At 39.6% G+C, this 27,759-nt stretch overlaps 1 protein-coding gene across 4 annotated transcripts in view; it reads left to right on the top strand.

The window, feature by feature from the left end:
* Positions 1-4,453: 4,453 nt before the first annotated feature.
* Positions 4,454-27,759, top strand: part of LOC145450390 (uncharacterized) — a 39,098-nt gene continuing 15,792 nt past the window's right edge. Inside the window, exons 1-13 of one of the 4 annotated variants that reach the window (XM_080328911.1) lie at positions 4,454-5,905; positions 5,969-6,139; positions 15,830-15,935; positions 17,047-17,186; positions 17,893-18,019; positions 18,928-19,073; positions 19,751-19,918; positions 20,125-20,224; positions 23,947-24,053; positions 24,121-24,231; positions 25,105-25,143; positions 27,318-27,501; positions 27,613-27,723. In XM_080328911.1, coding sequence (XP_080185037.1) covers positions 6,022-6,139; positions 15,830-15,935; positions 17,047-17,186; positions 17,893-18,019; positions 18,928-19,073; positions 19,751-19,918; positions 20,125-20,224; positions 23,947-24,053; positions 24,121-24,231; positions 25,105-25,143; positions 27,318-27,501; positions 27,613-27,723 — 1,457 coding nt within the window. In that variant the 5' untranslated portion in view covers positions 4,454-5,905; positions 5,969-6,021. Of the gene's footprint in view, positions 5,906-5,968; positions 6,140-13,605; positions 14,715-15,829; positions 15,936-17,046; positions 17,187-17,892; positions 18,020-18,927; positions 19,074-19,750; positions 19,919-20,124; positions 20,225-23,946; positions 24,054-24,120; positions 24,232-25,104; positions 25,144-27,317; positions 27,502-27,612; positions 27,724-27,759 lie in introns of those variants that run through there. The other 3 variants (XM_080328908.1, XM_080328910.1, XM_080328909.1) reach the window with 3 other exon arrangements.

Here is a 27,759-nt window from a genome sequence, read left to right as displayed (position 1 = left end):
CCTAGATTTCGCATCGAACCAGGACTAACGAATTACAATTTCAAATGATTAGAGTTGATCCTAAAATCTAAACAATCGTGTTATCCTCCACTTCAACACAATTTCATCGTGCTTTCAAACTAATGCAGTGGTATTTTTGTCCTTTATATGACCCTATTCACCGCGTTCAGGTTCGATTGAGTTTTGCATTCGATTTTTTGTTCTCGGATCAAAATAATCCTTAATCTTATTTCCAGACGTTGCTATCCAAGTTTAAGTTTCATAATATTAAATTTATTTTGTCGGAAGTATTCACGATCATCGCAAAGCAAATCGCTTTTCACTGAGGATTCATGCGAATCGATTTATATACGCTAAGAAATCGTGCGGATCACTATAAAATAAGCCCACTTTTATATTGATATGTATCCCACATTGCACAATTAACGATTTTATTTATATGTAAGTTATGATTTAAACTCAATTTGTATTTTTGATTCCACACATGTATCTTGGATACGCTTGTAAGACAGACGTGATTGAATGCACTAAAAGCTTGCTGCAATGTATGGCCCAAATAGGGTTAGCTCGAAGTGGTCGGGTGAGATTAGAATTCGTTATCTGTGAACCTTGACGTCAACTGTTAATATCCCGCGTCTTATTCGGATTCCCGTTTAAATGAATTGCGGCACTGAGGTCGATAAAATTTTATTTTGTCCTAAAACCGTCAGACGTTTTCTTCCATTTTGCGACATTAGTATAAACATAAGGTGTGGTAGCGAATACACCATATTACAATATTGCAGGATTTTGCAGGAACTATTTATTGGTGTGTAACGTATAGTATTTTACGGCTACAATTGTGTGCTGTCAGGAAGAACGGCTTTGTGGTGCAAAACTTTTATATACATATACAGTCCGAGGAGCAATCTGCTCTGTAAGGAAAACGTCGAGATTGAAGTCAACTTATGAAATCTCAGTAATAAATAAAGTCAAGAGTTATTTCAATAAGAACGTTTAACATTTGTGGTGACAAGTTCCTTCATTACGCCAAGACCAAACATTGTCTTCCAGCCTAAAAGGATAGTGATGATTCATTGTATACCATTCTGAAGTAGACTATGGCATAGGGTTGTCGCGGCTGCGTATTTTTAAACTTGTTTACGACGTAACGTGTTACAATTGACTTCGACGCAATGCGAGACTACTAATAAGTTCTCAGGCCTGTCTGCGAGTCGTTACTTACGGCTGGCTGCGGTCTCATCGTTCACAACACAAACAAGCGCCGCGAGGAGTTGAAAATATGTTGGTGAGATCACAGGTGCGTCTGAAATTCTATTGAGGTTTTAACTGCTCGCTGTCGCGTCACATGTCTGCGCTCTCTTAGTTAACATTATTCAACGACAGTGGTCATAATTTCGCATCGCAATTGAGCACCATTAGTTAGACACCATTACTGCGAAAAGCGACCGAGTGCAGTGATGTCCGAATATCATTGATAATTCTTTTTTTTCTTGATTGACGCATGTTTTGGTTATTCACATTCATACCGACCCATCATTGCTAAAACAGACTTTATAGTTTAGCCCAGGGGTTCTCAAAGGGTGGGCCACAGAGCATTTTGAGGTGGGCCACAGAGCTATTTAGAAAATTTCAGAATTAATGTAAGTTTATTTATATTTCTTATGTTAATCGCTAAAAATATATTCGTATCATCTAAATAAACGTAGGCTACATAGCTACAAAGCTTTTCATCCGACCCTGATTAGACGTAGTGGTACGTATGAAGTCAAAATCGATAACGTTAGGGAGAAACGGTGGCTTTTTCGACTGGCTATGACAACCTACGGATAACAGCAACTAAAATAATTTCAAGCGTATAATAACTGGAAGATAATGCTGAAGTAACCAAGTATTCCGGCAGCGTCATATGTCGTATTCCGTTGAAAGGGGTATGCAATGAACTCGCAATGAAGTGAAATTGATGTACAGATTTATTGTACTTCCGCAGGCCGTATTGTTGTAAGCTAAAAAATTGCCATAATTGCAAATTATTAACAACTTCTGGCGGAGGTATACTGCACCACCTCAACGAATCTTAATGGATTGAGGATTTATCGGAGCGCATTAATCTTTGAAGTCAGTTTAAAATGTCCGGCCTGGAAATCATTGTACATAATGAAAGAGTCACAAGAACTGATTGTATCATTGGATTGAATATTCTGACATCGCAACTTCAGTTGTTTTGATACAAGACATACAAAGTACATCATGCATATTGAAAAATCTTTCTTCACTTCTCTGTAGTAGGCCCTACCCCATTCACAAATGAATTGTTCGATGCTGGCCCAGAAAGATTATAATATTCCCCACAATAGTATCACTAAAGTCCCAATCACACAGTGTGGGGATCTGATCATTGTGTTTCGCGACGCGATGGAGCAGCGGACGAAAATCTACTTGGGAGTTTTAGCTTATGATCTACCAGGGCAGTAACTGCTGCACCCACACTCCCAATTGGGGGAACTCAAATGGGCCCAAGATTATGTCGTTGGTCGTTTCTTGGAGGATATTTATTCAACTTGAAATTTTTTTTCGCGCTTCGCGCGATTTCTTATCCCGGAAGATCGAGATTTAAATATCATCAGTTAGAGAAAATGGGCATATTTTAGGGAAATAGGCATATCGTCGCTGTCCATGACCACGAATTAAACAGAATTATGACTCTAGTACATCAGGTGGGCCACAGCACATTTTTTAACCGTAAAATGGGCCATGGCCAAGAAAGGGCTGAGAACCCCTGGTTTAGCCGCTAATGTAACAGGCACACTTCCACCATTAACCACGCACGGATTCGAGGACTGAGATTGTGGCGGGTCAACCCCCCCCCCCTAAATTCATAAATTATGTTGTATGACAAGGATTTATGTGTCAGGTTTAGCAGTGTAATTTTCACGCTTGCATGTGGTTGACTGTTGCGAGATTCCTTGACATTACCTGAAAACGAATTACATCACTGTGCGCTGGCAGGCTTCAAAACCTTCTCAGTGATTGTGCGTAACAGATCATTCAGATCAAGCTGTGATCGTGAAGGTTAAGTTTCGACGCTGGTTTAATATTACACTAGAATTGCCATTGTTTTAACGAATAAGATTTCGGATCGCTACAAGAATTTTAGAATGACCGGTCTATTTTTTGAATTCGTAGATAGTTTGGAAATACGTAGCGAAGCTCAGAAACTATAAGTGTCGTGGTCGTCATTTTAGGGATGAAACAGAGCTTGTCACACTCGGTTAGTTTTATGTGATGGCAAATAAGTTCAAATCGCTCTTTGTAGGCCGAATTTTGCCAACTCTTATGCTTATAGAGATCATATATAAGGTGTTCTTAAACTAATGTCCACGTAGCCCTTAGGGCAATGTTGCACTACATGACACCGTTAGTGGGACTGTGGGGTAGAGCCGATATGGAGTTGAGCTTGATGTGATGACCTTTCTCTTTTATTTTATTCAGCGGCCCCTGAGATTTTTGGGTACGCGCAACCGCCCACGAAACTGGAAGGTCCGCGACTAAAAAAGTTTAAGAGCATCTGCTATTGGTTGACCTTGGACGTAAAGGGTCACGGTCCTGCGCAAGTCAAAAACGGGACGAGATAATGGTAAAAAAAACATTGTTAAACCCGTAGTAACACACAGCACGAACCAATGTAGCCATGAATCGTATGTAGCGAGCCTTTTGGAGTCACAACGGCGGCGATCATCAATTGAGAACTATTTGTTATGCTAAATTTCAGGCATTAAGCGTTAGGACCGCCGTCACTATTCTACCAGTTATGTCAACTTCCCCGTCTTGCCGCTCCTTGGAACGGTCAATTCAATTGTGATCGGGCAATTCAGGAAGCGAGTTCAACTATCTAGCATTCCAGTCACTGAGTTCAAATGTTCATCCGTTTCCAAACAGACACCTGATTTAAGCCTGCCGAGGAAACGAGCGTACAATAGGGCTGTTCAAAAATAACTTTTTTTTTCGGATTCCAACCATTCACTCATTAAATTGTCAGGTTACCCTAAAAAACGCTGCACACCAAATTTGGTTCAATTCTAACGAGTATAGGACTCCGCAGCTCCAATTAAAATTTTTAATTCATTAGGGAAAATTAAAAAAAAATTTCAAATTTTTCTGCCAACCCCATGAAATTGTTGAGCTGTCTTCAAAGACGATGCAGAACAAATTTTACTCAATTCCGACCAGTAGAAGCGGAGTTATGTGAGTTTTCCGTTGATAATTCTCGGATTATCCACCGGGGTGGGTGGTTTAAAGAAAGGGGATTTCTTTCTGTTGTCATACTATTCTCACAGATTCATTTTTGGTCTCTGCGATATACTATAGTCGTGATGGAAGATAACAAAGTAAATTCGCATCGCTATATTTTTTTGTTCTGCCAATCCAAAATGCTACAAAGAAATTCGGTTAGCCCACACTTCACTCTCTGTATTAGGCTAGGTTCCGTTCCGTATGTGCGTGACACCCCAGCACTTATAAAGTTTGCGTGCATTTTTTGATTATACTTCAGCATTTCCTGTTTCCCAGGCGGTGGAATTGATGACGTTGCATGAACCGTGACGGCAATTACCAGTCTTCCCACTAGCAGCGCGGCTAATGCTTTTGCATTCCTCGTTGTTAAATAGAATATGAGACAGTGACGTGCGGTGAGGTTCATGATTGGGGAGGCCGAAACCTCGATAGTTATCACAGGCTTGACTTGACTCGTCTCTGCCTGGCGGCGTGGCTCAGCTGGCCGAACTTCCTTGATATGCAGTCACGTGAGGCCAGTGGCTGAGAGAATATCGGAAATGGAGTCAGGAAGGAGCCCGATACACAAACACTATAAAGGGGAGTCTGTAGGTGAGGGACGGATTTTATAAAACATGAAGACAGTTTGTGTTTGCAGCACCGACATTCGCGTATGCAATGTATTCGCGTATGTAAGTAAGTCATTATTGGAAATGAACTTTAGCCACGCCGAATACGCAGTCATGGGAGACTATCACGAACCAATTTAGTTAGTCAGTCAGTGCAGTGTCATGTGTTATCATCTCAGTTTTCGCTTGTTCATCTGTTCGCGACTAGGAAATGTTTGCGATGTCATTCAGTAATGGCGGGGATACAAACTTACATTGGCAGTTTCGCTGCTGCTTCGTCACAAAGTTGATGAAACAGTTTCATCGAAAACGTCTCGTGTAATGTTGATGTTTATTGGGGTAGATTCGTGTGTAATGTGTGTACTATGTAAAATAGCAATCACTTCAAGTGCGAGATCTCCCCCAATTAGGCTCGGTCATGTCGCATGTCACTTTTTCTGTCCTGCTGCAGTATCCCTTCCTACCAGTGATGAGCGGATAGTGCTTTTCGAGACTCCGAATCCCTCCGACAACTTTAGTGTCTGAGGAAAACTCCCTCCGACTCCGAAGAGCTCAATCCCAGACTCCTAGATACTCCGATGAATCTCGTCAAGTATCCGAAACAGTGGCAAGCATGGTACACTTGGTAATGTGTTTTACTAAATTAATGTGATAATAGGGTTGGCCTCATAGTATTGTCTACTCTCCAGTCCCCAATTGCAGTGCAGATGGCTGATTTTTTTGCACTTGGCAATCATTTTTGCATGTTACCCGTCATATTACAACTTTACAAGGTGTCAACTCTCTGCGTTTTGGTTTGTACTCATAATCAAGAGTGTATTCTGGCCAGAGCTATCCAAAGATATCGGAGACAAAAGTTACAATACTCCAAAATTCTCCGAAAAAATATCTGTAGTAAACTCCGACTCCGCTCCGACTGTCACAAAATCGGCAAAACTCCGCTCCGAATCCACTCCGACTCCGCTCCGATGCTCATCACTGCTTCCTACATAGCTACGACTCTGGTAAGTCATGCATGATAAAACACGTAATATAGAATCAAGATGGCGATTACGTCATCTAAATAGAAGAATACAGAGGGACAGGGAATCACGATAACTCTCGATGCGTCTAAACAAAAATGCAGCTGCCGTATCCGACATACTCCAGCTCTGTTTACACGTTAAAATCCCGAAGGCCCGGCGGAGCATGGAATACGAGCTACAAGTCTGGACGTCCGATACACGATACAGAGACCGGTGAGTGATCGAAAATTTATACCTAAACTTGCCTTTTCTTTATGCGACTCATTTACGAGGTACGATTGCAGCGAGGTGTATGAATTATTGAAGAAATTGTTCACCAGTCGGAAATCAGTGTGGGAAGCTATAAATAGGCCTACGATCAGGTTTGGAATGTCGACCAAGGATTTGTTAGGCATTTCCCACTTGACAGTCACGACTTAGCGTTGCAAAGTTTTCTTACAATAGCATCAACCTGACAGCAGAGTTAATCGCAGAACCGGAAAGGTTCCCACAAGAAAATGGTGGAGTTCCATATTAATGATAGTTCTTTAATTAACAAAAATGTGTAGGGGCAGCAGTATTACCGTTAATTGAACATTACGCACGTTACAGCCAAGGCATGGAATAAACCCACGCTCCTGTGCAGTGGTGTTATGTCCGTTCGAATCGTCTCAATACTTATCACATCGTATTAAACGTATACCTCATCCCAGCAGTGACCATATTGTGGACGCCAATGATGTTGCATAGGCCCATGTCAATATACATTCGCCAGGCTTTGTATATGCATAACTATGTATACCTGTATAGCTACAAAATAAAAGTCGTCCGGTCTCCTTATTTTTCAAAGTTACTCTTGTTCTTGGAGTCGTCATGTGTAGAGCTGTAGACCTCAACAGTAGAACACAGGCGCCATTTCTTTTTTTCATAAATCTGTCGCGATTTAGAAATTTCACATTGCCGAAGCCACATTCCACACATTTGGAATACATATAGCTCGGTATATTGCCGACATAGACAGCTCAAGGATCGACTCCTCATACATTATAATTATACGCCAAACCGGGACCTACGATAACTTATCAAGTTATCGTATGCCCGGTCAACCCTTTTATTTACCTTCGTGGATGCTGTACGGTAGGGCTGTTCAAAAATAACTTTTTCTTCTGGATTCCAGCCATTCAGGCATTAAAGAAGCGGAAGCGGAGTTATTGGAGTTTTTAGTAGATAATCCGCGGATCCATGGATAATCCGAGGATTATCAACGAAAAACAACGAAAAACTCCAATAACTCCGCTTCTACTAGTTGGAATTGAGTCAAATTTGTTTTGCATCGTCTCTGAAGACAGCTCAACAATTTCATGAGGCTGACGGAAAAATTTGATAATTTTTTTTTTTAATTTTCCATTATAGATTAAAAATTTTAATTGGATCTCCGGAGCCTTATACTTGATAGAATTGAACCAAATTTGATGCGCAGCGTTTTTTAGGGTAACCCGACAATTTAATGCCTGAATGGCTGGAATCTAGAAGAAAAAGTTATTTTTGAACAGCCCTAAGTGTACGGGTAGCGTTGGCGAACACTGATGTATGCCGGCAGCAGCAGAAAGGCATATTTGAAACTCTAGAAATATTTGAATACAAACGGAAAGGCATTACGCGCCGTTTCCAATTCGAAGTATTCTTGGCGTCCGAGATGTAGAATATGCATAATCGTGCAGGCAAGACGTATTTACCTCACCGTGCACTGCGACATTCGAATATCCAGATCCACATATCACAATATCGAAATCCATAACGGCAGACCTGGCTATTTCCCCTCTAGCCAAATCTACGACCATGGAGTGTGAAGCTGGAGTGTCGTGTGTCACACAATGTGCCGTAGTTACGATTTACGATGCGGCGATGGTGAATTGTTTTAACAATAACAAGAGGATTGCGCGCACGCATAGCCTTACTACATACGCTATATACATGGTGACTTTGGTGAGGTAGGAATAGGATTAGTGTGCCAGGTCAGGAGGGAGGATTTGTTTTAGTGATGCCGCGAGCGATGCGACGTTGCAGTAAGAACTTGGGATAAGATAGTAGCGTTTATGTAAGGTGTTTGTTTCTTTGAAAATGGTATTTTGTTAATGCGGTGTTTGCTAGTTACTGCGTTGCGCAGCATCGCATGTTTGCAGGCTTCGCGCCATTCCCTCGAGTCGATATAATTTTCGCAGTATATCCATCAGTGCCGTAGGATCGTTCATCATTTTATCATGATTATTTGGCTATTGAAGGGAAACAACTATCATTGAACTATAGTAGAAAACAGCTCTATGCACTGTACAGTGTACAGCACATATACAACTGTACAAGTACATTTCCAATTGTACATGAATAGTTATGATAATTCCAATAGCCTTGACCGGTGTCATCACTCTATATTTGTTCATTCGGTCTCGGATTTAAAAAATAGTTGCACTGTACGGTAGCATTGTATTACAGCCGTCGTATAGGCTACTTGTAACTACATCACTGAATTACACTCATTTCCGTTGCGTGCTCATTTGGAACATTCTCGCATACGCACGTTTCCGTTCGCGATTACTCGACTGCGATGCTCGGATGATATTTTGATGTTCCTACGGTTTACGGATAAAATAGTGAATGCTTTTCGAACACTAAAACTTGAATCATCTTCTAAATAGTAAATCGATAGCATGGACTTTCCAGCATGATTCCATGGAGCAATAATTCATGACTTCACGATATTTTCACGAATGACATGCGCGACATCAATCGTTAGTAATAATTCGATTGTTACCAGTGAATCCGGCATGTTGAATTTGACATTAGAAATGTGATAACTAGGGCAAGTTTTTGTAACTTTTGCAACTTTTTTTAAGTTTCCAACAGCTTCCTATATACTCAGAATCTATGTACAATAGGGTTGTTCAAAAAAAACTTTTTTTTCCATATCTCACTCGCCTAGTGACTAAATCGTCAGGTTGTCCAAGAAAACGATGCACACCAAATTTGACTCAATTCCAACCAGTCAAGGCCGTGCAATCATGAATTGAAATTTTTAATTTATTATTAAAAATAAAAAAATAAAAATTCTCAAATTTTTCTGTCAACCCCATGAAATTGTTGAGCTGTATTCAAAGACGATGCAAAACAAATTTGAGTCAATTCCGACTCGTAGAAGCGGAGTTATTCGCGTGTTTTGTTGATAATTGTCGGATTATCTTTGATCCGGGGATTATCAACGAAAAACTCAAATAGTTCCGCTTCTACTAGTCGGAATTGACTCAAATTTGTTTTGCATCGTCTTTGAATACAGCTCAACAATTTCATGGGGTTGACAGAAAAATTTGAGAATTTTTATTTTTTTATTTTTATTAATAAATTAAAAATTTCAATTCAAGATTGCACGGCCTTGACTGGTTGGAATTGAGTCAAATTTGGTGTGCATCGTTTTCTTGGACAACCTGACGATTTAGTCACTAGGCGAGTGAGATTTGGAAAAAAAAGTTTTTTTTGAACAACCCTAATGTACAATGATGTTTTAAGCTGTTTGGAGGGATTTATAGTGCAACTTTTCTCTATTTTTCATACCAATTTTTAATGCAACTTTTATCAAATATTGCGTCAAAATGTGACGGAGTGATTTAAAAACATTCTCTAAACTATTTCTAGTATGGTTCTATTCTCTTTGATTTGCATAACAAAGAGCTATATGATGAGTTAGCTGCATCTCACTGTGTTATGTATGACACAATGGCTTGCAAGCAAGAAGTTCAACTACCCCTGCCAAGCACGACCGTGTCCGAACAATATGTAAATAGTCGCTTTAGTAATTCTGCCGTTTAAATTTGAGATAGTTTTCCATTTTGCGGACTCCCGGACGAGACCGCCGAAAATTACATTTTCACTGGGTAACCTTATTCAGGCTATTGATTTGTTAAAGTCGCCAAGAATGAGTTTATACCGGGAAAAAATATAATTTTTGGCGGTCTCGCCAGAATGTCCGTGGAATGGCAAAGTAACAAATTTGACAGCTCTGCAGGAACTAGGTCATACAACAGAACCGTCCGAATATATCTACCCTACTAATTCAACAAAAATTATAAATGCAACTTTTTACTGCAACTTTTTTCAAAATTAAGTGCAACTTTCTCGCGATTTTAGTGCAACAAAAACTTGCCCTGATAATAACTATTATTATTACGAAAGCGATACATCAATATTGTATAATGTATATTTGTACAACCAGCTCCGCTTAATGCAGTGGTTCCGTTCGCTTTTAATCGAATTAAGCGTCAAATCAATTGTTCATTTCGTATGGTCGTGCATAAAGGCAGACAACGAATTGATATGCTGCAATCTTGCGTAATAAATGATTTGTAGCTGTACAACACTGCAGTATATGGTACTGATCGCATAAAACGCTTGTGCCTTATGGTTAGTGGTATTGTGCAGTATTTCGATACCAACCAATTCAACAAATAGCCTACCATATATTACTGTCACTGTGTATCAGAAACCTTTAGGGCTAATAGTACAATTCTTCAAATGCAATAGGCTGCTAAGCCATTCAGCGAGAGCAGTTGTAATTAAAACCAACACATCTATTCCCGGGCGGGCAATCATTTTTGGAAAAGTTAGTAACACTAACTGAAGGTTAAATCCACAAATACAATGTTTCGGTAGGCCCATATCTGTGCGCGATGCAACTGCATATAGCCAGGTGAGAACGATTATGAAGATTGCACGGCCTTACATCTTACATGAGTTCATTGTCTATTGTTGCTGCATGGATTAGTTCACCTTCACCACTCATAATGTTCAAACGAACAAAGTACAGTTAATTGTGCTTTTAGGGCAAGTTTTTGTTGCGGTAAAATCGCGAGAAAATTACATTTAATTTCAACAATGGTTGCAGTAGAAAGTTGCATTGTTGCGCAAGCTGCACAATACCAACGGCCAAGCAACACTGCACTATAAAGAATAGTGTCCTAACTGACAATCAGCACTCTAGCCTCATTCAATCATTCTCGGAAGCATTAGTGCGCAACAATCCCACCTCGGAGAACTAAATAAGCGAACGAAGAGTGTAACAGCTCACATAACTATATCATTACTGAGCCTATAAAAGTTGACTGTTACATTTTGATTAGGCTAAGATTCAAAGTTCAAGATACTACTCGGAGTGAAAATGACTTTAGCGGGCCGCATAAAAATCTCACGCGGGCCGCAGGTTGGACATCCCTGCCTTAGACTGTCATCTAGACATCAAGGTTATCGATTTTTACTTACTAAATTACGAATGTACTTTTATAACCACACGGTTCAACTATAACTAAGCCGGCTCAATAAAACTTGACCTCAAAAGACTAGAGATAACCTGTTTCCGTTCGCGCGGGCTTGACCAAAAACCAAGTGATAGCTCCACTTCTAATTCAAATCGGGCACTGCCGTGCTTGGCTGGGGTTGGTGAACTTCTAGCTTGGAAGCCATCTGTTGCATCATAGATAACATTGAGATGCAATTAATCCACCACATAGCTCTTTGTTGTTCCAGAAAATGAGAATAGAAACATCCTAGAAATAGTTTTATACGGTGTTTTTTAAATCACTATTTTACGTTTTGCGTAATACTTGATAAAAGTCGCAGTGAAAAGTTGCATTAAAGATAGAAAAAGTTGTAATATACAAACAGCTTAAAACACCATACTACATAAATCCTGAGTATTTAGAACGCTGCCGGAAGCTGTAAATTAAGTTGCAGAGTTGCAAAAACTTACCCTATAGTTATACCCTGATGATAGGAATTGTGAAAGTGTGTTTGGGGAATTGTCCGAATTAACGGCATTATTGGTCCGTTGACTGGTATTTTGACCGGATAAAGTGGTTGCCATCGTTATCCGGTGTCTGAATTAGGCGGGTTCGGCTGTATTACTAAATTCGAAAATGAATGTGTCATTGAATATGGACGTGACACTTATACAGCATTTGGTGAATTCGGCACTCAGCACTTGGTATGTATTGTATATATTAATGGATTCGAGCAGGGGTAGGTTCGGGTGAGAATTTGTAGCCGCCGAGTGTCGAATTCGCCAAGTGCCGAAGTCATTGGTAATCCATTCGATAATACTTTAATAATCCGTATTATCATTCCTTGACGGAAATAACTCTATTGTGTCGCCGAATGCCATGTTTAGAGAATTTGCATATAGGCAGCAGCATCGTCCGAATCGGATTGATGAATCTGACGATATTAACATCATGCTTTCTTCTGACTGACTTTGACTCGTTTCCTGCGTGGGAATAGCGCTGAAACTGTATGCCACGGAATAGTTGTTATATCAACAAGGCGACAGCTTGTATATAGGGTTGCATTTGAAACAAATGGTTGTTTAAAACACTTTGTGTGTTTTTTAAGTTGTAAAATCATGCCATAATTGTGTAAATATTTTCCAAAAACATTTTTTGTTCTGGGGTATTCATGGTGTTTGTCGACTACTATGGTCATTTCAACCAGGTCAATTATCTTCATTTTTATTCCGTATAGCTGCCGACTTGTAGCACGGCCCACTTCTAATCTTTTATAAGACACCGATTACGCGGATGAGATGGCGAGGACGCGCCTATATAAACCTCCAACACCTAGATAGGAATTCTGGAGTCGACCTCGGTCGGACTCGAACCCCCAACTCATTCGTGTTGCAGTTGTGGACTATACCACTACGCTGTCTCGCCATGTTGTATGAGCCTACGGACAATTACCACTCGATACAGCCGACAGACGATATGGGATGCTTGTAATCCGCAAAATATTCGGTTCAACAGCTAGTACGTAGATATTCCGGCGCTTCTTCGATATACGCCCAAGATCAAAACAGTGTTCCCCATGACACCCGTAAATGTTTCCCCATGAACACGATATAAATTTATAAACGTCAAAATATTTTTTTCTTCATTTGAATAGACGGATATTAGGGTTGGTGGAATGGATATATTGGTGTTGGATGTGGGTTAGGGTCAAAGTCGGGGTTAGGGTATCCCAAGATTACGGTTGGGGGAGGGGGGTATTAGGGAAGAGAAACGAGGGAGATTAGGGTTGGATGTGGGTTAGGGTCAAAGTTGGGGTTAGGGTATCCCAAGAGTAGGGTTGGGGGAGAGGGGGAAATTAGGGTTGGGGAAACCCTAACCTCAACTTTAACCCTAACCCCAACCCGCATCCAACTCTAAGACCCCCCTCCCCCAACTCTAATATTCCCCTTCCCAAACCCTAATTTTGGGATACCCCAAACTCAACTTTGACCCTAACCCTAACTCGCATCCAACTCTTATACCCCTCCCCCAACCTTAATATCCCTCTTCCCCAACCCTAATCTTGGGATACCCTAACCCCAACTTTGACCCTAACCCACATCCAACCGTAATATACCTCCTTCCTCTTCCCTAATACCCCGTCCCCAACCGTAATCTTGGGATACCCTAACCCCAACTTCGACCCTAACCCACCTCCAACCTTAATATCTGTCTCTCCAAAGGCAAAAAAAAATTATTTTGACGTTTATAAAATTGTATCGTGCTCATGGGAAGCACTTGCTGGTGTTACGTGAAACACTGTTTCGATCTCGGGCGTATATCGAAGAAGCGCCGATATTCCGTCCTATTTCACCCTATATTTTCAATTGTCAATGCCTATGGCGTCACAATTGAATATTCGAGCCGTCATGGCTCAGAAAACATCTTTTAAACATGTTTGTTTTAAATTGATTTTTGTTTTAAATGCAACCCGACTTGCATGACTATTGATGAGATTTCATTCGTCGCTGTATATACGTCACTATTTTAAGCAATACAATTTCTCTTTGAGAAATATTCTACGCACAAATTTTCAGGAGACATATAGCTCATATACGACGTAACACATTATAACCGTAACATATAGTTCTGGAGAAGTAACCGACAGATATATTTGCATAACTGAAAGGCCTTCGCATGGCGTAAAATTGCGCATAAATAATAACAGTTTGAGACCATGAGGTATCCAACCAGCTGAAACGATACTTAATTAAACACCGACTGTATGGGCCCATACAATGTCAAAATAGCGCAACACATTTAATAGATACATTATAGTAATATTCTCTGAATTATTTGGTATTCGAACATTTATCTGTGTGTTCTTTCGAATGAAAAGTCCTAAATCGTTATGCTGTACTTTGGTGTACGGACGCACTTCTGAATATTTTACATATCTGTATTTGAAAATTTAGGAAATATCTGTTCGCCGAACTCTTATCTTCATTTGCAATATTTACCGCTGTATATCCATTTGATCGGTACATTCTGTTAAAGCCAGTCCAACTGCCATTGCATTGCCATTCCATCCAAGTCTATAGGCAGTATCAGATTACTATTTGGTGCAGTTCCACTGGCATCTCAGGGGAATAATGATATGTTCAGATTGCCGCATTAACCCAGTTTCATGCGAATCTATAGCAAGTTACGACAAGGGAGAGAACTTCAGATTTATTCGAGCTCTGCTACATCTAAACCATTTCGGAAGAGCCGTATTGATTGCGTTTTGTGCTAAATATCAACGTGTCTTCCACCAATTTATATTACTTTTCTGTTCAGGGATACTTACAATAATTACTTTCGTCTCCGTGATTTAGTGCTGGATTTTAAAGATAGTTCGATATAAAATCGCTCTAGCATGGATATTAACACCCGAGCGGTAATGAAGTCTTCAACGATAATGCTATATCGGTTTGTTGTCATCATTGTTTCCTGCTTATTTCAAAAAAGTAAGTGAGAATGCAACGGTGCGTGAATTATTTGATGTTCGCGGGAAAAATATGATGTGGCGCTGTTACAACACGTCATCACATATATGTGCGCAGCATTGCGTTGTGTGGACGTCGTGGGCTACATTTGTAAGACTATAAGCGGATTCAAGTAGAAACAGTGGGGGACTGCAATATTACAATTTTCATTGGGGAATTTGCGCTCTGGCATCTAATGTGACTTTTTTTTAGAATTGGTGTCAAAATGAATACTAACAAATTGATTATAAAAGTCACCGAGCCTAATGCTATAGTTTTCTTGTAGTTCCTCTGATTAAAAGACCAGTCCAGATTGTTGTTTCGGCACCCTTTAATCTTTTCATCACATTGCAATCTTACGGTGTATTGATTTGATAAATATTTTCATAAAATTATGATGGTGATGATAGTGATGAACAATGCCATTGGTATTTAGATATTCCCGAACGCACCGGACTCAAGGACAAGGGTGTATTTCCTACTTTCAACCAATTTGGATCTCTAGTCAGTGGTCTTCTTTGATATCAGTATAACTCACTTCGACACAGAAAATGGCCTAAAAGCAGTAAACGTTTAATAAGTATAAGTAGTAATAATATTGGAGTTTGCAATTCATCGACTGAGTACAACAAAACTAACGGAATTGCAATATTGTATCTTACGTCCTGTATATTATAGTACTATATGCAGTGCTTACGTGCGCGCTTAGTGCAGCGATCGTCGAATAAATCGATAAAGGCAGCGAGTATTTCTGCTGGCGGAGATTACACATTGACAGGCGACATGCTCATCCAAATTAAGATACAAGTTTTCAATTACACAGCTACGTGGTCACCCACTGACTACAAGATCAATTCGAAAGATCGAAGAGAAACTATTATAGCTAAGCCAATTCCGCGTCATACCTCGCTACGGCTAGCCAAGTAATACTGCTATTGTCCAGTGGGGTTCCCTCGATATCCAGTTCGTTCATGATCCCATTTCGCCCATAACTTTCACAATATTCATGAATGTTTTCGAAGCCCCACAGAACAGATCATGTACCGAACCGTAGCTATATTATGATAATATTATCATCCATTTTTTTCTGCACTCAGGCTCTGCGCAGTCAGGCGTAGATTGTAATTCGGCTGTGAGTTTTCTCTGTGGCGATGGAAGCTGTGTCAGCGCCCATGATTATTGCGATGGAGAAAAAAACTGCGCGTATGTGGATTTTATTTCATTTTGCGAGTGATATTTTCTTCTCTTATTCATAAATATTTGGAAGCAACATTCTTTCATTTAGTTACAGGGCTTCTTAAACTGGGGGCCTCATAGGGCCCGCGGACTAGGGGTTTCGTGAAAGGGCAATTTTGAACAACATCGTCATGAAACTACAATGTCAGATTATTATCCTTCGGCGATGACCCCATTAGTGAGATTGTGCCTAACTTGTCGAGTCATTAGTTGTCATGTCATAACCGAAATCGAGTTGAGCTTGATGTGATGACCTTTTTCTTTCATTTGGAAATTTTGGACGCACACGCAAAAAAAGTTTAAGAACCCCTGATTTAAACTGTCATTAATATTATGTATGGCTAGAAATATATTATTTTTGTTGGATGGGGTTCTGCTTTATGTGCCTTCCTTGGCAAAACGTACTTGTTCTAATCGAGTTTCAGTGAGTACCAGGTTCCGTTCATCGCAGTTATTGCTGGTAATTTACTAAAGTGTCGCCTGTTTTGGAAGTAGCTGTAACTAGCAGCATAAACAAGCAGAAAATCGCTGTTATCCCTTTGTTTTGAATAAGAGCATCAAATCACTTTGCAAGTTGAACGCGTTGTTATATCGTCAGATGGTCAAACGAGTTAATATATTTCCCCCAATTTCACGGGGACATTTCGATCGGATATAAATGATACTATCGGCTCGAAATGATTGAATATAAATACAAAAGCAACTCCAATACATGTCAAATATATACACTAAATAAATACATACTTAAACACAATCGGTTTCGTGTAACAAAATACCCGTGACAATAGGTTAGATGGTGTCATGTGCTCACTAACGATGTGTTTTATCATAATGGTGTTTTATACCATAAAGTGCACATCTTGAAAATAATTTCAAAAATTATCTGCCGTACTAGATTCCGGTACTTTTTAATGTGGTTATCTCAGACAACTATCGTTCGTTCTTCTTCTATCATCATCAGCACAGCAAACAGCATATAGGATCCAGAGATTAAATATATTTTGCTTTGTGATTGCACCGTGTTGACGGTCATATTCTGTAACTTTGGCGCTATAAATCTACGTTTTACGTTCATCAGAGATAACTCTGACGAAATGCCATACAACCAATCGCTTCATCACAATTTGGGAATGGAGTGTCAGTCTACCAGGGAGGGTGTCGGAAGCTGTTTCTTGAGCGAGAGATATAAGTGTGATTCTCACGATCACTGCAAAAACGGTAAGTCTATATCGAAGTCAGTGGTTCTCGTCCTTAATAACCTGGTGAACCCTTACGCTAATTTGCCCACCTTCGGTGAACCCCATATTTTCGATGAGTCATGGAATCTACCGCATTACGCAACACATCTAATACATTACTGTGAAATACTGGTGCAATTCGAGTAATCCCAACACTGCACTATAGATTTTTCTTTGACCAACAGCCTACAATACATTTTCCTCTGTTCACACACACAACACCCGTACCTGCTCAATTTATGACTTATCATTGCCGCTGGTATGAAAATCACCCCCAATAAAAGTTTCATTTATGTTGTGGTGCCTAAAGTTGAATATTCCACCTGACAAATTAAAAAATTTCCGTGATCACCAATTAAAAAACGAGTATTTTGTAGTATCGTCTTATATTTTCATTTTCACAGTAAATGCTAATACTGTGCGTAGCCTACTCCTACAGGTGGCGACGGTGAATGAAGATCGCCAGGCCCCTCTCCAGACCTGTTCTGTACTGGTTTTTCACTGGTGGGACACTATAAGGGAATTTATCGATCAATATGTCCTTACAACTGATTAGAATTGTCGATACTTCAGCATCTGGAACTTTTTTGACCAACAGCAGATCAACTATAATAAACTTGTTGTTTTTCACCCTAGTCCTATTGTTTGTTCCATTGTAATTTTTACCTGTTATCTTTTTATTTCAGGTATGGATGAGGCAAATTGTAGCCACACGTTTTTCTGTGGGTCAGGCGATCAATATGTCCACAAGGAAAAGTTTTGTGACTACAATAATGAATGTCTGGATAATTCCGATGAAAGAGCTTATGATCCGTATGAGGAATACGTTTCTAGATCGTCCAGAGCTTTTATATAGTCCGTAGTATGCCCGACGTGTTGATATGGGGTAAACGATAAGTTCGCTAGGATACATAGTACATATGTATGGTAGGTCTATATGCTGACACGCCATATACGTAGGGTTGCATTTAAAACTAAAATCAATTTCAAACAAACATGTTGAACACTGTTTAAAAGAAACATGTCTTTAATGTTTTTTTTGTCGGAGGTCACCCATTTCGTATCAATGATGTATAAGTACGTGCTATAAATGTTGAAGCAACGACCCCTTCGCAAGTTCCAACCATTCCATATCGTATACGTTGCGTATATCTGATGCGAGTCGACCGTATATTCTCACACTTCATGTTTTTCGAAAGTATTTACACGATTATGCCATTAGAACACAACTTTTTTTAATAAAACATTTTTTTTTAAAGACATTCGTTTAATATCTGTTTAAAGCATGTCTTAAACAAAGTATTTTAAAACATCACTTCTTTTAAATGTAAACCTACCAATACGTAGCATGGTAGCGTAATACGTCTAGCAAAGCTGGAAATAGGCCTATAGATTGTTTGCCAGTACCGATTAATTACTTTTACAATGGCGTATCGAAGAAACGCATCACGTTTCTCGCTTTCAATTCATCACACCCGTAAATGTGGTCCAAAATATTAGCCCGCTATCAAACGTTCCGTTGAGTATGAAATATTGTGTGGTAGTGTTTACAATCGCGGCTGCAACCCGTAGGTAGGAACAGTAACTATAGTTTCAGCGAAAACCCGTTATTCCTTAATCATGCACAAATAGTGATTGAAAGTGACGATCCTTCTGTCACATTGTTCCGGCTATTCTTCTTCGATTACCTGAAAGCTAAAAGTCTTCTGTTATTACAACAGCTCTGTCGGTGGATTTCAATGCCCGTCCCCAAGAAAGTCGGGAGCCAAAATGTGTGTGCTACCTGAAGCCCACGTGTGCGACAATTCTTCAGAATGTACAGCGGGAATCGATGAATGCTTTTGCGAAGATGGCAAACAGACTGACGGTAGACGCTCATAGTTTAATCACACTTTCTATACTTTTAATATGATCGATAGGTTGGTTTGCTGAATTTTCGTACTTCAATCACAATCAAAAGCTCAAAAGCTTAAAAGTTCAAAAGCCAAGGACGCAAGTGGGCGTATAATAAGTTGGCAGCTCAGTAATGACCTATAAGAAAATCGAACTGATATAATATGATCATTGCTCAAACACGATGAATACTACACAACAGCAACAAGAGTTCAAAATGAGGTGAACGATTTTGGACTGATATAGTCATTGCAGGAAATGAAGCCCCGAAGGTAGAAATATACGTCACGTCATTCTAAATATGTGTTCTATGTAGTAACCGATTCTGTGGATCCCTATGCACCAGTACAGCAGGCAAGTTGCCTTCAGTGTGATCGCCATTTCAAGAACATCAACGAAACCAATTATATGTGTTGTTTTATTACAAAATCGCTTCATTGTTACTAATAACATTTCTAGTCTGGATATTTGAAGTAGGTTTCTTTAGGTTCTTTTCACACTCACATTCATCATTATATACAGCAATATACCATACATGACAAATGTATGACCATATATGACATAAATGTACAAATGCGTGATATATGCAGCTGCCGAGAGGGTCCTTTCATTTCAGTCATCATGTCATTTACAACCCTTTGATTTCTATAGCTTACTTCAACGATGAATGCTTCCGATGTCTGGATGGCCTTCTTGTCATTCCGAAATATCAGCTCTGTGATGGATTGTTCCACTGCAAAGATCTCTCTGATGAATGTTTGTGTGGTGAAGACATTGCGAAATTGAATACAAGTAGTATATGCGATAGAATTTGCTCAGGTGAGCTATTGAGCGTTTATAGTCAGGCATTTGGTGATCACCAAATGCAAGGAAACGTCTATATTTACGAGAAATACTCACAGACGTGTTCGTGCAATACCTGCCAGAATATTTTCATGTATATTCACTTCCATAATTTCACTGCACAATGAGATACTGAGCCACATGCCCATAAGCATACTTATTCTATTTTTACTGCATTTAAGAGGGTGACTGCGATTGTCGCGGCAGACTGCAATGCATCCCAAACGCTGCTCGGAATAGCAGTTCGATATGCCTTCAACCTCGGCAAGTATGTGACTTCAGGTGAGATCCGAAATTCCTGTTCAATTGTTACAGTTTCCACTATGTCAAGTATTTTTTATCATGCGAATCACGTCATACTAAATGCAGCGGGCAATTGACACTGGTAGTAATGTCTTTTTCGCATTCATCTGAAGGATCTTCTTTCCCAAACTAGGGATTGTGACACCCGAATAGGTCAGATGAGTAACTTCACGTGGCGTGGAGAGAGAGAGAGTATACCAATTTAGAGTTTGTCGGCACCACTATATGTATACTTTATACATATATAGCTCTATAAAAGCTTCTCAAAGCACGAAGATATGACGCCACAATATTGATTCCATACAAACGAACGTACATGTCTACTTTACGTGCATGTATATTTAGATTGACCCGGAACTAGCAAAAATCGGACGGAAGTCCACTAGATACGAGATATCTTTGCGTCCGTATTCAGGATACCCATTCACATCCAGTATATATTACATGAATTTTTAACCAGGGGCTCGTGAACCGCCTGGGGCTACGAAGCGCCAAAACAGGAGATACGAGATGCATTGTGGAATTTAGCCTATACGCTATTCAGAGGCCCAAGTTATTTTGCAAATCAACAAGAAATAGAATATTTTCTGGCCAGATTTATTCAACTTTTCTGAATTGTCCTTTTGACTTTAATATATGTACCAGTAGAAATTGTATTAAAAATGGGCAGGGGTACGAGAAATTTTATTGAAAGCTCTAAGGATACGAGCGCTAAAAACGCTAACAAGTAATGCAAATACCATTTTTGCACCACGGAACAAATATGTCAATGGTTCTCAACAGTCGGCCAGCCAAATATATCAGTATTTTATATCTCAATTCCATATTGTAAAAGGTTGGACGATTGCCAGTTAATTTGAGAAATGAAACGTCATAATTTTAAATTGATTTAAAAGTTTGCAACGTTTTTTTGAGCATGGTGTCATAATAGTGAGTTCATGGTCAGCGTTGGCAGCACCTGACAATGGTGCGAGTGTTGTAAGAAACTGCTTGAAAGTATAACCTACGACTCTTATTGGACATGTTGTATGTGAAATCTACGGGGACTGTTAAACAAACTTCGCTAAATCCCGACGATTGAATATACTATTCAATTGTATATTGAAGTTCTGTACCTCCAAGAAGCTCTTTAAATCCCGACGGTGCAATTAACCGACGCTTGGCAGTATAATTGCGCTACAACAAAAAGCAAGGTCGCATTTCTTTCAAATGATACCGAACAATCATAATCATGTTAGTGGACAGGACTTCGCTGGCTTCGCCTTGCAGAAACGTCAATAGAAGCACGTATAAATATCTAATACAAAAAAAGCAGCACTAAATAAGATCCCACTATTGCATGAATTATTCGTAATTAAAGGTGAATTTTGATTTGTGAAGGTTCATCGGTCCGTAATATTCGTTTTGAAGTGTTGCCGGTCCGTATCTTGCAATGTCAAGCACACTTTTCTTTCTTGTTGTTGCCATCTCGATGCAACGAACGATATAAAGTTGAAATTTAAAGAGATAAAAAGACTACTGGAAATAATGGTATTTCACAAATATATTCGCAGGCCAAGAACTTTGTAAGGTTCGTTTGTCAACGCGAACCTCTGAATATCAAGGTTCTCATGTCGATCGCGAATTTGAGCAGAACGTCCCCACTATCCCTAGCATACTACCCATTATACTGTTACATTATTGATTTTCGATTTGGATAGATAGTTTGGCCATGAATCTATTTCCAAAGCAAAGGATTTATATCTGTTTGAATATTATAAAATATTAGAAGCGACTCTTGGAGTTACAAAACTTCAATATATAAGTGAATAATCATCGCATATTGAATAAAATATTAATATGTTCCCGATAATCATTTATAAACTTATTCGTCGCTGCTTCAATATCTCACCGAACATGGAATCATCGCAAACATACTTGATAAAATATTGGTGACCACTATATAATGCGAGATAGGGATAGGCTTCTGTGTAAATCCAACCAATCAGGATACTAGGCTTGTATTTGCCCGCCCCCTTCATAGATTCCCAACCCACTCGCCGACGGCTAACTTCAAAAGCTTCTGATCGAAATGTAAACGACTTTCCTTGGAGCTCCTTGCAGGCTGATTGATGTTGTTGTTGTTGTCGTCAACAATCTACAGATTTGGCTCTATGCCGCAGCATTTCAGTAATGTTTGGATATTTGAACAACCCTATTGTTCCCGTTCCACTATCCGGGATTATATAAGAATTCTAATAAATCCAATTAGGTCTTTGATTGCGCAGTTTGTCGGCATTCAGTTAATCGATTCAGGTAAATTGATTAATCGGATTTAGTGAGGAGATCATGAAGTTAGATGATCCGGGAGAATGCTAATCGTGTGATTAAAACTGCTAATCGTGGCGCATTTTAGGCGGAGAGTTAACTGATCCGGAAGAATGCTAATAGTGTGAATAGAAATTGCTAATCCGGACGCATAAAGTTGCACAAAGTTACGCGCGATGATTATCCGGAGGTGGTGCTGTTAAGCAAGTAGTGGTGCGATATCTGTTGCATCACAATGCGAAAACGCGCCATTGGCTGTCAATTGACAGGTTGTTGAATGAAACGTCAAGGTACTGATGAAAGATACTGCGACGGAAATACGTATATATATAATATATATGTCTAGCTCTGTCTTCGTTCAGACTAAAAGCACCATCACCGATGTGATGGAAGTATCCATCGAAAAATGAGAGCCTCAAAGATTTCAATTATAAATTAAATTTCCCGTGAAAGTGTCGGTGTCGTTACGATTAAGGACATAGTCGATCAGCGTTGTAGAGGGTCTTCCTTTTTCCATTTTGCTTTCATCTTCAATGGCTATTAAATTCACGACACTGTTATTACGTTTTCGAATGTGTGCAAGCAATTTACCTTCTTGATGATCAATGAATGATGAGAGGTTTCCAGTGCGACAGATTTTATGAAGATTCTGATTACTAATTTTGAAGACGTGGTCGGTTCCCTTTCGAGTGCAGCCTCCATGTACCATTTTTCGCAAAAATTGTCTGTCGCGGACATCCGGGACGTTTCTTTGATTTTCCGAAAGAGACCATACGCTGCAGCCATATGTGAGCCGACTTGTCACAAAGGTATTCAAAAATTTTATTCCTTTACCAATCCAAATTCTGAAGTTTCAAAGCAGGTATTTATAGGTTTGGAAAGCAGCATTAGCCGAGATGATCCTATTGTTGATTTCGGATATCCCCACATTCGTTTCGTTATAATAGTGATAATAGGTAGAATTATCATCATAGCGAATTGAATGTCGCGTGTAATCAGTGCGGTACAGCGAAGAAACTGATTCATAATATTGATATATGTATCGCTCTGGTTTTGTCTGATTGTTTAGTGAAGCATTTCATAGGGCAGAATCGTCATTGTCATTGTTAGAAATACTTCCGCGTAGGAATTTTTCTCAATGTTAAGTACAGTTTGTTCCGGTTTGCTAAATAATGAGATTAAAACTTAGCTTTATGCGCTGCGGTCATCCGGTTTCCTTAATCCTGGGTTGTTAAATCCTGATGAATGCGATGATCCAGTTTTTATTCAATCCAACTTCGTGATCTCCTCCCTGCCTTCTCGTGACAAAAGAAGATATGCTAAAACTATTAATCTATATGACGTGTTCCGATGTTTTTTGGTTTGCGAGTATTCCGATTTTTATTATCACACAGAAAGGATTGCGCAGACGGTTCCGACGAAATTTTCTGTCCCTTTCTTGAAGAATACATGACGTGTGACGATGGGATTAAAAAGGTCCAGAAGATATATCAGTGTGACGGTCTGAATATATTCCTCGGGTAATACTAACTTTAATGATATCGTAACAACCGCATCATTTTAAATAGGCCAGGATGATTGCGATGATGGCTCAGACGAGCTGGGCTGCCATGAAGAAAAGTTCATCTGCGAATTCTATAACCCAAGAAGCACAGTTGCGAATTGGACGCATGCCATCGGTGAGATTTAGTCCAGCGTATGAACTTCTAGCGCGCCCTGAAGATATTAACGAATAATGGCACTTCAGAACTTTGTCACCTGATAGTTAAGACATCGGGGGCCTATCAGTAGGGCTGCGGGCAATATGATTCGATATCGAACCCGAATCGAGTATTAGTTGTGATGATTCGAGTCGATCAGTGAGAGATGATACTTCGAGTACTGAAATTGCACGCCCCTCTACACAACGAAGGATAAAACGTATTATTATCAAGGAGGATTTTACTTTCGATGTTTTTTCCCGACCTGAAAGCCTTGAAAGCTACGTTGGTCGTATCACAGCCAGAGCATGGTATGGTATGGAACGAGATTTCGGTATGGAATATGGAAATGTGCTGTTCAAGTATGGTATGGTATGGAAATATTTTTCCATACTCTTCCATACTTTGGCAGTTTACCAGAACCATGACAACGAACCTACTTTCGATTTGTCAAATTGATTGCATACCTCGAAAATTCGTTCACTGTCTATGTTCAATGTTCATATCTCAAATTGTGATTCATGACTCACCCAACCCGATGGACAGCTATCTGAAGACAACAAAGCAAGTTGTGCAACGCGCATATGACGGAAAATAATATTAATGATAAATAATTATTCCAACACCGATAAGTAGGCAGTGCAGGAATCACAATGAAAAATATCCGCCTAGTGTAAAATGGCCACAGATGTTGAAACTCCACGAATAATAAACCTCAACAGCAACGACATATTGGTGGCTGTTTCATCACGAATCTTATATTGCTTCTGTGATAGTAGTATCCACTAGAACAGTTGATATTTGATCGCTGCGTGAAGTCCGAAAAACTAATATACCATTATATCTCTTAAGGTTGGAACGATTCTGACTCATGGCCGAAGATGAATAGAAGTAAGTAGAGATCGAAATGAAATATAATAGGTCGTTGTTAAAATGAGAACTGGAATCGACTGGATTGCAGATATAAATAATTGAATATGTTGAATCCCGTGCTCTATATATGCTGTGCGTTTTAACTGTCGAATCTTTATATAATCTGTCATATCCTGTCCTCACAAAAACCCACAATACTACGATAATATATAATAGACCACAATATATCCATTGTCTCACAGGATGCGGTAGAATCGAAGTGACATTATCAAGAGAATGCCTCGCAATATCGTCTAATACGCACCTCTTTCACCATTCAAGTGCATGTAGGCTCTCACAATTTATTACGAACCTTAGAACTAACCAAAACACAAATTACAGCATAACGCATATAGACACAAATACCGCACAAATTAGTCCAGCCATATTTTCAGCCCCAAAAAGAGGAAATTTTTTCGCCAAATAAAACGAAAGTAGAATTGTTGCGTTTGAGTCTGATGTTTTACATTTCCTTAGTAGTTGCAGGCAAAAGTTACAAAAACAAAGTAAAGCAAAAGTTACAAAAACAGACACAAAGACAATATTTTAGATTCAGCGCATAAATACTCTGCGGCTAACTGTTGCCAATAAAGAATGGTCAATTTTAACGAGCTCGTGGAATTGTTCGCACGAAATATAATTGAAATTATATACAACCGTCAAGATGCTTGGATCTGATCCAACTAATGCGTCTGTGAAGTTCGACTTCCCACCAGGGAAATTACAACGTGTCCTCGCATTTAAAATGGACCAGATGTCACATAGATCGTCGTACAATAAGTTGCGACTAGTAGAGCAATTTGTTGGAAGACTGTTTTTGAACTAGCAATTCCGCATGTTTGGACTACAATGATTTATTTGGAAATAAATACAACGTCTCGCCTAAAAGTCTTGTTGTACGTACAGGTAACCAGCTGAAAATGCGAAAAATAGGTCATCTATAGGCATTTTTGAGCGTCCTTGGAGGACCTTTCGCTTTTTTTGGAACAGAGGACAAATCATACTAGAAGAGGACATATGGCATACCTAGCAAAGATACGATAAATCGCGTGTAGGCTAGACAGACATCACCATGTTTTTACAACAGGATTTCTTAAAATGTGGGTCGAGTGGTATAATTTTGGGTCGTGACGTCACCAGAATGATCTTTTGATAGGAGTATGATATTTGTTGAATTTCTTGCCACAATAACATTTCTTCGCGGTTCGCGCGATTTCGTGAGAATACTTCATTGTGTTGGGTACTATAGCCAATAAGCGAGAAACGTAGAAGAGTCGTTACTACAATATGGCTTGATCATGAAAATGCGCCGACCTTTGTATTACGCAAATTGTTTGAAATTCATGACACGATTTGTCCGACATTGGTTCTCTGGAAAACACTGTCGGAAACCGTTCATATGCTTTAGTATAGGGGTGCGCAACGAGCGGGTGAGGGACTATGAAACACAGATATTTCGAGGCCAACTGCTTCGGAGCCGCGGCAGATGAGGACATGAAGTTTGTGGCAACATAAGGCTGGGCAAAGTGCGGTGCCAAAATACAGTCGGCGATAATACCTTGGCCAAAAATGACCGTCGGTCGTTTGCTAAAACCTTCGATATTGATGTGTCGGGTCGTCAAAATGATCGGCACCAGATAGTCCGGTCGTTGCAATCTGAGTAGACAGTAATAAAAATGTAAAAATACGACTCATGAAGGAAAATAATGCACCCTATAATTTGAAATCACGTGCGTTCGACACGTTTCATAGAGCTGCAATGTGTACAACTATTGTCTGCTCATTCTTCGTATCAATCATAACCTACCCGTATAAACGTAGCATACTAATATTTAAAATGCATTTTCGTTGATGTGTGGGGCTTGGGTCGCGACATATCACTAATAGTCAGATTTGGGTCGCGGTCTGAAAAGTTAAAGAACCACTATTTTAGAGTAGCATGTCATGTTACCTTAAGTATTGTCTGAGAGATATATACGAATGCACGTAAAAGTCGAATAGATCTTGATCAAGTTGCGATGGTAACTTGTACAATCAAACATATTAAATTAGACTGCAAATCCGCTATAAGTAGGAGGAGACAAGACATCATGTATGACTATTTTTCTGTTCATGGAGGATTCAACATCTATAGCTAATGAACTTATCTTCAGCGTCGTTACACGATGATTTCATGAATGAATTCGAGATGGAATGGAGCATGTTATTCCATCCTTACTACGCGGATGCGTGCGATGGTATACCAACTTGCCTCGATTACTCAGACGAATGTGGCTCGAATAAAAGGAGGGAAGATTGTCCTATAAATTACGCGTTCTGTGGCGAAACCAACGGAAAGTATGGATGCCTCACCTATATTCTTTCGTAGCCCATCTTAATCAGCCCCCCTCCTCATTATGTATCTTGCGATAACTGTTAATATGTTTAACACAAGTTCGAATATTTTAGATGTAGTGGATTAGACTATTTTCTGGTAGGAAGTGAGATATGCGATGGCATCCCGACCTGCAACAAATCAACTCCGGAAGCCTCAGAAGATGAAATGTTTTGTCCGGGAAGGTAAGCTTTAGCAAAACGGTCATCATAATCTGTTGG

This window comes from Botryllus schlosseri, chromosome 11, assembly GCF_051294905.1.
Source record: "Botryllus schlosseri isolate E-star chromosome 11, Bs_hap1, whole genome shotgun sequence".
In the NCBI taxonomy this organism is placed as follows: Eukaryota; Metazoa; Chordata; class Ascidiacea; order Stolidobranchia; family Styelidae; genus Botryllus; species Botryllus schlosseri.
Note: the sequence above shows the minus strand (reverse complement) of the source record. Positions and strands in the feature narration are given on the sequence as shown.